The sequence below is a fragment of the Vulpes lagopus genome, chromosome 5, assembly GCF_018345385.1.
Source record: "Vulpes lagopus strain Blue_001 chromosome 5, ASM1834538v1, whole genome shotgun sequence".
NCBI classification, from domain to species: domain Eukaryota; kingdom Metazoa; phylum Chordata; class Mammalia; order Carnivora; family Canidae; genus Vulpes; species Vulpes lagopus.
This window is the reverse complement of record NC_054828.1, coordinates 8997427-9010008: the sequence shown is the minus strand read 5'-3', so window position 1 is coordinate 9010008 and position 12582 is coordinate 8997427. Positions and strand designations below refer to the sequence as shown.

General features: G+C 46.2%; 1 protein-coding gene across 3 annotated transcripts in view; it reads left to right on the top strand.

Moving 5' to 3' along the window:
• Window positions 1-12582, top strand: part of GRAP2 (GRB2 related adaptor protein 2) — a 64430-nt gene that overhangs the window by 36751 nt on the left and 15097 nt on the right. Inside the window, exon 2 of one of the 3 annotated variants that reach the window (XM_041754204.1) lies at window positions 6082-6173. In XM_041754204.1, coding sequence (XP_041610138.1) covers window positions 6096-6173 — 78 coding nt within the window. In that variant the 5' untranslated portion in view covers window positions 6082-6095. Of the gene's footprint in view, window positions 1-5873; window positions 6174-12582 lie in introns of those variants that run through there. The other 2 variants (XM_041754205.1, XM_041754203.1) reach the window with 2 other exon arrangements.

Here is a 12582-nt window from a genome sequence, read left to right as displayed (position 1 = left end):
AACCTAAGCTTACAAATTTTCAAGGAGGGCCATCTATGACCTCTCTCAGTGTCCTGTTCCTATGTTCAACACTCAGGAAAAGGTGATAAACTAAGGCAAAAAGTCTCCAACCACAGATGTAGGGTTCAGATAAAAAAGAAAAACATGCAGTAGGGGTTTCAGGAGAAATCAATCATTAACCTAGAATGGAAGCCAGGAGTGAGGACTAGTCACTTTGAGATGAACAGGACCACCTCTACTCAGGGAATTCAAGCAGCAGGATACGGAGTAGGAGCCGATGATTTCCAATTCTTGCCCAGCAGAGCCATTCTGTATTGTATGGGCTTTTGACTCCTTGAAATGATCAAGTATACATGCCTTAAAACACACAAAAGAAAGGAGGACAATCACCAAACCTGTCTAGATAAAGGTTGTAGGGACTCAAGAAGCAAAAAAAAAAATGAGTTACAGGACAGAACCAATGGTTTGGGGTGCACCATTGCCCTCTGTTGGATTAAATAAATCAGACCTTTAGTGCGGGTGTGTGTTTTATTATCCGGCTGAGTTTGCTGAAAAGTCAGGGCACTTTTGAGTGGGAAATTAATTTGTCCTTGTTAATGGGTCCTCTGTCTGCTGTCCCTGCCCTGAGGAAACCCATTACAGTTGTAACTCTCTGATGGCAGGTTGCTCATCATGTTTTCATTCACTTAGTATTTACTAAGTGCCTACTAAGCACTGGTCGAATATTGTAGAGAATCTAAGAATAAATAACACCAACACCTGTTACCATTTGTGGAATGCCTACTGTGAGCCAGTGTCTTTACACACATGAATATACAACATCTCCATGAAGTCAACGTGGTCACTCCTGTCTAATGGATAAAGAAACAGGACCCTTGGAAAGTGAATGGCACATCCTAGACTTAAATCCAGGCCCATCTACTCCTAAACCCACACTTAGTTCACTAAGCCACAGCTCTTCCCCTCAGGAAGTTTGCAGACTAGACTACTAGGGCAGGCAAGATACAGATAAAAGCTTCTGTATCAGAGATTCACACACCATGGCCAGCAGGCCAAATTCCACCCATCACCTATTTTTGCCCATGAGCTAAGATGGTTTTTATATTTTTAAGTGTGGTTAGGGGAAAAAATCAGAACAGTAAAACTTCGTGACATGTAAAAATTGTGTGAAATTCAAATCTCAGTGTCCACAAATAAAGTTTTATTGGAACCCAGCTACACCCATTCAATTCTCTTCTTTCAGGCTGCCTTCCTGGCTATAGCAGCACAGTTGAGTGGCTGTTTGATGATTCCTATTCTACACTCCAAGGTGGAATGTTCTATATCAATAGGAGAGGCTTTTAAAAAGCTTTCTGGGAGTTAAAAAGAGAGGAGACTAACATTTATTTAACCCATGGTGAGAGGTGCTAGAAGGATATACAGGTGTGCTCTGCTTTAAGACTTGATGTGTGAAAACCCAGATAAATTAAAAGGTAGTTATTTGTATAACAAATTTTCCTTTTCATTTTGTAAAGGGATTCGCCATGGGGTTCCTTTATAGAACAAGCCTCTAAAATGCATGCAAATATGAAGCCACTTACAAATACTCTAGTCCTAATAACTTTTCAAGAACGTATCTATTGTGTACAGTGAGGCTTAGCTAGAATCTTTTTTTTTTTTCCTGGCAGGGTAAGGTTTCCTACTTCTGAAAAGTAATGGAGCTGACCTTGTCAATTTAGGAGGAGAGTAAGCACTCTGCCTTCCCATTGACTCCAGGAGGGGCTTTGCCTGACAAGTAGAAAGCCTGTAGGTTCCAAAGATCTGCATTATGTGGGTCAAACTGCCAGAAGAATTTTGCAGTTTTAGCCAAGCTCCTCTTAGTAGCTGCAAAGTCCTAACATGAAAATTCCTTACTGTTCTATCATTGCATTTCACACACAAGATAAATTAATAAAAATTATGTTTGTTGTTACCATCCTGATAAATCTGCTACAACCAATACTTAGAAGGAGCAGTGTTTCTCTCTTTTAAAAAAAATTAGCTCAACAGAATTACAACATAAACTGGTACAAGTCACATAATATTTAAATTAGAGTTCTCTCCAGCAAAATAGGAAGTGGTGTTGCTGACTTGATTTAGGACCCAGCTCCTTCTTTCTTTGGGTCCTGAGCCTGAATCTTCCAACAGCTTTGTGGTGTTATGCAATTGCTCTTTTAAAGAGATGCATAAAACGGAAGCTTTGGCTATTCATAGCCAACTTAGGAGGAGCTGAAATCTTTCAAGAAGTTTCTTGCCGGGTACCATTTTTGAGGGTAACTACATGCTTCTGAACACATCCAATTAATCTGGATTTTCCATGGGGGCTCTTTTAAAAAGCTATCTTGTGGTTTTTATTTTCATCCTCTGTGGTGACTGTATTTTAGAAGTAGACAAACATTCCTGGTATATAAGGCTGAATATTTTTCAGGTTTTTTTGGAGGTAAAAGAAGCTTAAATGGAAATGCAGGGGCAGAGAAAATCGTGCCTGGGGAAGTCCTGTGCAGTGCTGCCAAGTGGCGCAGCAGATCTGTGTCATGGGGCTGCTAATGGATATTGCACGCAATTCATAAAGGGGCAAAGTGAGAGAGACGCAGAGGGGTGACGAGAAGCAGTGCTAGCATTAAGGGCAGGAGCCCTGCATGGTTCTGAGTTAGGATTTCTGGATAAATGTCATCATTGACAGGGTCGGGGTGGGTGGGGGAGGCTCCAGGAGGTGGCTTGACTGCCCTTGGACATTGTCACCTGTCATTCACGTTCTCGTTCTGTAGCAGGCAGCATTTCAGCCATTTCTGAAGCTGAAGGAAACGCACATTTAATCCATGCATGAGGTTCTTTAAAGAGATGTCTTCCTCCTCATCTCTCCTCTCAGGTCAGAAGCACTGTAACTGCACACAGCAGCTAGAAGGCTCCACCACATTCTTGAACACTTGAGCTCTTGAGCTGGCTGCACTTTCTCCCCTGTCCCTCCTTTTTTCTCTTCTGTCTTAAAATTGTTGCTACCATGTTTTTAATATATATATATTTATGTATATTTTTATATATTTTATATATTTTTAATATATTTTTAAAATATATATAAAATATATTAAAAAGTATATATTCCTATATATATATAGGAAGGTACAGACTATACAACAAATGGATAAATACTGAACCAAATATGTTAGTTCAGTTTTCTTTTGCCCTGGTGGTAATTTAAAAGTTTTCAAAATAAAGACTAATGGATATAGAAAAATAGGATAGAAATTTCCATGCGTTTTTATGATCAAATAGAAGACCGACCCCTGGAGGTGGCACTGCTATTAGGGAAGCAGGGAATGGTAAATTCAAGGGGACAAATTGCAAACCCTGCGTTTTGAACGAAAATAGAACACACCCCTCTCTCCACTGAACGTCTCCCTCCTACCAAACAGCATCTGAGCAGATTTCATTTCACAAATGGAAATGGGACGCACACAATTTTTTTCAAAGTGATTTCATGAAGAGTGGGCCTGTTTAATTGGGTTTTCGGAGTCAGGATTAATATTATAAGCTAGGGAGTTCTGCGATGCGCCATACCACCTGCCTCCTGGGGAAAGGCAGGACAAAGAGCTGCTTCTCAGAAGCAATGCTACTTCTGCCTCAGTCTTCTCACTGAAGCAGCACACAGCCAGCCTGGACCAAGTACCCAGGCTGGGTCCAAGTTACATGTAACGTAGGAAAGATATTCCCAAGCTCAAGGTCATATCTAGAGCATGCCTTGGATATTTTTTCATCCCTAATTTATGTGATTTTCTAATATGTTTAGCATTTGCCCTCCTCTTGTCTCCATCATGCTTATTAAGGTAAATTTGCATAGAAATGGGATCTTAGTTTTCAGGACCATTCACCTGACACTTGCTCTCCTGAGGTGACCAGTATCCCCTGTTGATACCATGATGGTGACCTGCAGACACCACGTCTTCCCGCAAACTCAAGGCAAGGCCTTAATTAGGGGAGGCCTTTCATGTTAAAGCCACGGGGTGAAGCAAATCAGCAAAAGCATTTAGTGCTCACTAAAGAGAGCATAATACTCCTTTCTGTTGAGTGGGTCACCCGAGGTCACAATTTTAATTTGCCTTAGCTGGACAGATCCTGAAGAAAGGGTACAAAATATATATATATATTTTTGAAGTAAATTTTGGCTGGTGATAAAACTCAGACAATTAACTATGACATTTTACTTTGGCTCCTGAAGTATTTTTTGCTTAATATCTACCTTTGGGATGGGTAATTGTCATCTCTACAAATTGCCTTTGGAAGACTGAGTAAATGTGGAAAATCAGAGAAACTAGCCACTTGCTGTCACCACCATGGCAGTTGGCTTTGATCCCCTGATCTTTGCATGTTGTACCCTCCCACTGGCAGCCACCTTCCTCATTTACCCAAATCTTGTCACTTGGGTGGAAATTCCCACTGAGAGTGTGATTGTGGTCCTGGTTTACTGGTTACTGAAAGCCATTAGGTGTGAGGTTACTAACCTAAAGGGTTTCAGACTTAGCCAAATTCTGATAAATGCAAATGCCACGCAACAACTTCCAAGACTGTCAGAACAGCAAACTGTCTTAGCAAAGAACCAAAGGATTTAAGGGTCGTGGAGAATTAGCATCAAATTGCAAAGAAGAAAGTTTATAGAAGATGGGAGAAATCAGAAGAAAACGGGCTGCTTTTGGCCAGACTACATTTGCTGGGGATAAATTCATTCCATACAATTTCTTTTAATATTATTTGGGTGTTTTTTGTTTATTTATTTATTTATTGAGAGAGAAAGAGTGCACAGAGGGAGGGGCAGAGGGAGAGGGAGAGAGAGAATCTTAACCAGACTCCATGCCCAGTGTGGAGCCTGCCATGGGGCGTGATCTCACGACCCTGAAATCATGACCTGAGCTGAAATCAAGAGTCAGACACTCAACTGACTAAGCCACCCAGGCACCCCTATTATTAGTTGAATATTATGATCCCTACTTTACAGATGAGGAAACTGAGACCTCAAGAGGTTTAGTTGCTGTACAAGATCATCAGCTAGTCAGCCACCAACAAAACCAGGATGCTACTCTTTCTATTATAGCCCCAATGTCTTTTTCTTTTTTTAAGATTTTATTTATTTATTTGACAAAGATAGAGAGATAGAGCAAGTGAGCACCAGAGACCACACACAGGGGCCGCAGCAGAGGGAGAGGGAGAAGCAAACTCTCTGCTGAGCAGGAAGCTCAATGTGGGGCTGATCCCAGGACCTCAGGATCATGACCTGAAGTCAAAGGCAGATACTTAACTCATTGAGCCACCTAGGTGCCCCCTGCAATGTCTCCTTAAAAACAAACAAACAAAAAAAAACACAACTAACTATATTTAATTTGTAGGCTTTTTATTTTACATAGGCCTGGTGTATTCTGGGGGGAGGGGGTAATAATATTTTAACTCAATTGAGAAGTATTAGAATGAAATTTTTCAAAGTGTACTTGGCTTACACTCTTGTAATGAAATAAGGAGTCTAATTGAGTCCCCTGCTTCTCGAACCAGAATGCTTTCCACTCTCAGGCCATGTGGAAGGATGCTAAGTTCCCCACTGGCCGATGCTGCCTAATTCTCTTAAATGATTCAGATGTAAAAGAGAAAATGGCATCTGTCTAATTAACACTGCCTGGTTAAATATAGCTGCCAAGGGACAGCCTCAGGACGATGTTTACAGAACAGTCTTTCCAGCCCCTCGGGCCCGAGTTAGAAGTGATAGCGAGTCTTCCGTCCTTATCAGCCAGAAACAGGGACGCCCACAGAAAGGGTGACCAGCCAGACAGGCCAAGTGAGATGAAAGGAAGGGGAAAGGCGCTGCTGGCCTCGGTTCCCTGCTCCTGGCATGTGGGGATTGGGGGAAGAACGGGAAGCACATCCTGCAGGCTCCCTCCCCGTGCGGCCCGCCTGTCTCCGGCCTGAAGGCCTCGGAGGCCTGGGACCCGGCGCCGACCTCCTGCTCGGACTGCCAGGCCGCCGCCGCTCTGCTGCTTCTCCGGACAGAAGGGCATAATGAGAACATTACTTCTCTTCCAGCTCCACGTCACGACATGGAAGCCATCGCCAAGTTTGACTTCACCGCCTCAGGTGAGGATGAACTGAGCTTTCACACCGGAGATGTTCTGAAGGTAGGTGACGTGGGGCCCCGAGGGGGGGGCCCTGGGGAGTTTGGGGTTACTCTGGTCTAGTCCCCGACTTCACCCAACAACCCATGCCTTTGTTTCTTAAGAACTACACACAGTTCCTTTCAAAAAGAAAAGTGCACCTCAATCGAAAGGGCTCCTTCTGAGCACCGGGGTGCCAGTTAGCAGGTGGGGTGATGAAAAGAAGCCACCATCCTTGTCCTCAGGTGCTCATGGTCTGGAGGAGAGGGGGCAGAGAGCCGTCCAAAGGGCTCTTCCAGATATTCTTGTCTAAGCGCTCAGGAGCCCAGGTGAGGGAACAAGGGATCCCGCCCTGAGAGACGGGGTTGCAGGAGCGAGGGGCAACATCGGTTGCTCGGGAATGCCGCGAAGGTGAGCTGGACTTTACCCGAAGCTCAGAGGTGAGCGAGCCTGGGTGGTGCTCAGTGAGCATCGTGAGGAACCTAACAGGAGGGTGCTGGTGGAGACAGCCTGGGAAAGACAGCTGGAGGGGACGTGAGCCAACGGAGGCCACGCACACCCGGCCCCTCAGGGGCACCTGAAAACTGGCCTAACACCCACACCTGAGTTGTAGTGGCTCCTTGCAGGGCTGAAGAGGCCTTGAATTTCCACAGTCCATGCACCACACTCAGAGGCTTAAGTCCTGCATCTCAGCCCCTGTTTGGAGCAAAAGCACAAGCCCTTAGGCCATCTGGGGAGTCTGTGAGGCGAATGCCCCCTGCCTGGCCTCAGAGCGGTGGCAGAAACCTGATCCCTGGTCCGCAGCAGCCCACCCGTGCTCTTCTCAGACCCCAAGGCAGCACTGAGGCCAATCTCACTACCGAGAAGTATGCTTGCTGTAGAGAGAATCGTGTCAGTACGTGACAAGTGCACAGACCGGGAAGGATGACTTGGTTTGGAACTTGAACACCCTCAGGGCTCATCCTTCTCACTGTCGTCACTTTGCAAGATCTAGTAATATAGCTGCCAAGAGTGTGCCTTCCATGCTGGAGCTTCTCAAGGTCCCAGTGTTGTCTGGGCTGCTGACCCAAGGAAAGGTGACCTTCACTTCTGTGGGATCTTACCAAGGTCACAGAGGGATCTGCCACGCGGTGAGCAGTCCCTCCCTTCTCTGTGGGTATTGTGACCTTGTGATCATCAACCCCTACAGAGTGTCCTCACTCCAAAGAGGCCAGGAGCCAACTCCCACTCCTCAGCTCCCATTGCAAACAGAACCTAGTATCTGGCTTGAGTGCTTATTTCTCAGAAAAGGAAAAGGAAAAAAAAAAACCCACAAACTTTCCTCGATTCTGCTTCTGAATCTACCTCCTGGTGTCTTTTCTCTTCCTCACTACCAACACTGGGAGAGGTTCTCTGTACTGATGCCTGACTCCCTCACTTCTCATTTATTCCAATGGAACCTACTGGAATCTGTCTTTTACCCTCAACACTCCTTTTCAGTCCACCAGTGATCTCTTTAATGTGGAATATAATGGCCTTTCTAGGGCACCCCCGGTGGCGCAGCGCAGCAGTTTAGCGCTGCCTGCAGCCCGGGGTCTGATCCTGGAGACCCAGGATCGAGTCCCGCATCGGGCTCCCTGCATGGAGCCCGCTTCTCCCTCTGCCTGTGTCTCTGCCTCTCAGTCTCTCTCTCTCTCTCTCTGAATAAATAAAATTTAAAAAAGTATTAAAAAAAATAATGGCCTTTCTAAAGTGCCTGTGGAATTTGACATTGTTAACTGTCCCTCCTCTGGGTCTGGAGTTCTGTTTCACCCTAAACATGTACTCTGTCCATTGGTCTCTCTTGAGATCTCTTAAGCATTCTCCTTTTGACAAGAGAAGTTTGATGCAGTAAAAAGGAGCAGGAGTTTAGAGCCAGATATATCTGAGCTTGAATCTCACCTTACTAGCTGTGTGTCCTTGGCTCAGTCATTTGCCCTCTCTGAGCCTCAATGTCTTCATCTGTTAAGTGGAGACTATATCTATTTTGCAGGGTTCTGGAGAGGATTAGAGGTAATGGTCCCCGCTCACAAATGGTTGCTTCATAAATGATTGCCATATTTCAGTATCACCCATTCCTGCTGTCAGTCAGACTATTGCCACAGCCCCTTGGCTGACTTCAAGGGGCTCCTGTCTCTTACTCCTTCAATCATTCTACATACTAGTCTCAGGAGGATCTTTCTGGAAGACAGATCAGATCAGATCACTTCCTTCTCAAAGGCATTCAGTGGCTCCCCATTATCAACTGATTGAAATTTAAGCCAGCTGCTCCCAACCCACTTCCTAACCTCATCAAGCTCTCATCCAGGAACATGCACATGTATGTACCCACATGCACATGCCCTTGTGTATGTAATGCCCAGATTACGCTGCAATACACACACCGTGCTGTCAGGCTCTCCCCATACTCTGAATGCCTCTCTCCTGCACACACATATTTGACCATCTCTGCCTGGAAACCCTCACAAATCCTTCACACTCCCGATGGCCTCAGCAAAATTAATCAGTCCCTCTTCAGCTCTTCCACAGCATTGCACACACACTTCGTTCAAGGCACTGATGATCTCACCTCCAGTGGCAGTTATTCATGAGCAGCCAAGCCTCTATGCTCTTCTGCGCCCTGTACATCCATCTCTCATCACTGCCCCTACCCTGTAGGATCCTGATTGCCTGTTTATGTGTTAGCTACTGCACTCGCCAAAGCTCTGATGGCAGGGGCCAGGTCTGCCTCAGTGTCCAAAACAGCAGAGAGTTGACTCTCCCTAATATTTGATGAATAATTGACCAGTTGATTCTTCCTCTGGTCCAGAGCAGAGCCATGCCTGGTTCATCTTTGTGTCTTCCCAGCAGCACCCCACACAAGTCACGACCCCAAACAGGTGCTCAGTACAAATTGCTTGAGTTATTAAATTGCATTTCTGCATGCTCATGTAGAATTCCACCAGAAGGCCAACCTCTCCTTCTTTTCAAATTATTTCCCTTGCAGCTTAATGGTGGGATGAAAAGTGGAGAGGGGCTTGTTGGCTGAGCCCCACAGTACATCTGTATCATGGGGGTTAGTAGCCCTGCCTGTGGGTCTCTATGTACAACTGCAACTCTGCCTCTTGAGTCCCAGAGATGGGTAACAAGCCCCAAAAATCTTGCAAGTGCTTTCAAAGGCAGCTTGTGACTGCCCCAGTAATTTACTCCTGCGGTGTTCTTTCATCCTAGGCTTTTCATGCTAAAAGACTAAACAGACTTTTTCACTAGAAGGTACAAACGATGTCTGACTAGCTCACCGCCAACCCACCCACTCCAGACTGTGAGTTCCCCAGGACAGAGTTCTCAGTTTATTCATCTCTGTATTCCCAGCACCTGAGTGCAAACAGCAAGTGCTCACTAGATGCTGATCACAGGATGATGAACAAGATGGTGGTTGGGGAACTCCAGCCAAATGACTCCATTCTGCTTCTCCTGGGAGAGAAACATTTGAAGTCAGGAGTCGGATGTTTCATGTTTGTGCCTCAACCCCCTGGATCTGCAGTTATACACAACACCAGACTTACATTTGTCTCTTAAATTTGACAGTTGTTTAAAAAAAAAAAAGGTCTCTTGACCCAGTCCATTTCTACCCACTTCTGTAACATGTCTAACTCAATCCCATTGCTCCCTACTAAAACAGTGACCTCCTTAGTGCTTTCAAGCACTAAGACTTAATCCTGTGTCAATTAACTTCTTCAATACTTCAGATTTCTACTAGGCCGCTAAGAGCTATAATTCCAACCAATTTTAAAATTCTCCCAATGGTACATTTTGTCCTCTTCCCACATCTTATTCTCAGGCCACGTAACACAGAAAATTATGCTCGTAGACAACATTATAAGAATTAAGATATGGTAAAGTGAAGTATAAAACCTCATGTGCTCAGCCTGAACCCCTTGCTTGGGTTTTCATGATGGGGACAAGAGATATGGGGAACCGAATAGACAGAAAGATGAGAAGAACAGGAAGTATGGGGCCCTGAGCCAACAGCGGCAGGAGGAAACCACCTCCCCCCAAACACTCTTCTTTGCAGAAAATGAGATTCTTTTAAAACCTTGCCTTCTATACACCATAAAAAGCCTGTAAATTCACCTCTCTGGGAACACAATCTCAGGCAGACGGAGCACCAGGTGGTGGGTAGAAATGGCCGGCATTGCAGGATAATCTTTCAGTTGCTACAGGAGGTAAATGGGTATGCGCCACAATTACTAAAATTACAGCTGGTTTCAGGTCAGAGAACTAAGTACAAAGTTGGTTCTTACCGTGATGAGTCAATTTCCAATTGGCCTCTTTTACCCTATTATCCCTGTTCACCTTCGTATTTGACATTTGCTACCCAGCAGAAACATCACACTCCGGGTGATGGGAGAAAGGAATCCCAAAGCCACAAATTGGGGGGGGGGGGGGGGGAGGCGTGGCGTGAAATGTCCTTGTGTTCTTTGTGTGAAGACCAGGCACCGGTGTGAGTTTCCTAGTTCTTTTTCTGACCTAGATTTTCTGCTCTCCCCCCTTAGCATACCAGTACCCACGTGTCCTCAGTGATACCAGCAGTCATATTTGATGTTAGAAACTATAAAGTTTTCTGTCCTCAGCAATTCTAGAACTTAAATATGGGACACACTTTTATTTCTTCAGAACAAGTGATCAAATTCAAAACGTACACATATAATACTTGAAAGAATTTATAAGCCCTACCATGTCCTTCAGAGCTGGAGTCCTCCTTTCTAAGAATACCACATTTTGCAGAATTGTATTTAAAAAAAAAAAAAAAAAAACAGCACACACTTCCTGAAGGATTTCGAGGTACCAGGGCTCATCGGATCCTCACATCCTCTCTGTGAGGGGCTGGCTAGTGGTTACTGTCACCACTTCCTGACGGCTGGTTGACCTGCCAAGGGTCATACAGCTGGTGACAGGGCCAGCCTAGAAACTGGGTCTTCTCATACCACATTCAGAGAGTTGGCCCTTTCTTCCACCTTGGGGGTGATAGAAGTACCAGTTTCCCAGCTCTTCTCTCTCTTCGTGTCTGGAAGAAAGGAGCCCGTGGGACCCAGGCTTCCACCCCACATGCGCTGATGCCTCTGGAGTCACCGCCGCCAGCCCCAACTTCTCCTCCAGCTGCTCGCTAGGCTTTCCTTCCCAGACGGTCCCGGGGCCACGTGGATTCACCCACACGAGATCTTCACACCTGCTCCTCCTCCTGTACTTGTCCGTTTGAGCAAAGGCATCACCACCCACTCGGTCTCCCAAGGCCAAGGACATCCAGCGCCTTCCCAGAATCCCCTTCTCCCTCGGGTCGGGAAGGTCACGACGTGCACACGGGGCTTCCGGGGGCCTCCAAGCAGGCCCTCGCCCCTCGCAGGGGTGGCTGCGCTTCGTGCCTCCAAGCCCCCTTCAGGCTCTCGTACAGGACTCCGTCCTGGCTCTAATTCTTCCCATGTTATTTCCCGGCTCACAATCCTTTAGTGGCTCCCCATATATTTCAAGAGGAAAGGCCTTGTGTCTCTACCTTTCCTCCGCTCTGGGCCCCTAGGGCGACAACCGGAAGTCCCGCCGGACAGAGGCCTTTTGTTCCCAGAATGCACCCCACTTCCTCCCATCCCGGAAGTTCCTGCGCCCGCCCTTTGCCTGGGGAACTTTCATGGCCTGGGCAACCCCAGGGCTTCTGCTCCCAGTGGTCTCCCTGAGCCGTCCCCGGCTTCCCCCTTCGGCGTGGTGGTTTCCACCAGTTCAGGCGTTTTCAGCTGCAAAAGAAGCAGAAACGTGAATGCGGCTTCGACAATAATGCCCATTGATTACTTCTCACGCAACGTCCAGACGTAGGAGGGCTCCCAGGTGGCTCGTTCAGGGGCTCGATGACATCGTCAAGCCGTCTTCACTTTGTTCTTTTTAAGAGTCTATTTATTCATGAAAGACACAGGCAGAGGGAGAAGCAGGCTCCCTGCGGGGAGCCGGATGCAGGACTCGATCCTGGGACCCTGTGATCTCGCCCTGGGCCCAAGGCAGATGCTCAACCGCTGAGCCCCCCACGTGCCCCAGCTCTGACACCTTCATTGCTGTTCAAGTCCACGCCACATACTTTAGAACCGTTCTCAGTGGGGGATGGGGGAAAATATTTGTCTTTTAATAGTGAAACATTTTCTGAAATAACCGGAAGCCGCATACAGCCAAGTCTGATGAGTCATACGAGTAATCAAGGGAAGTGATAACAGTTGGGGTCACAGTCAATGAAGGACCATATAGTAAGGAGACAGAACTTCTGGTTTGCTTGTGATCTGGTGCTAAAAGCAAATTTAGAAAAGGCATCCCAGATATCTTGAGTCACGTCCAAATTGTTTGTGAAACACATGGAGTGTGAACACAAAGAGTTACTGTTTTCAAAGCTGGCCCCACT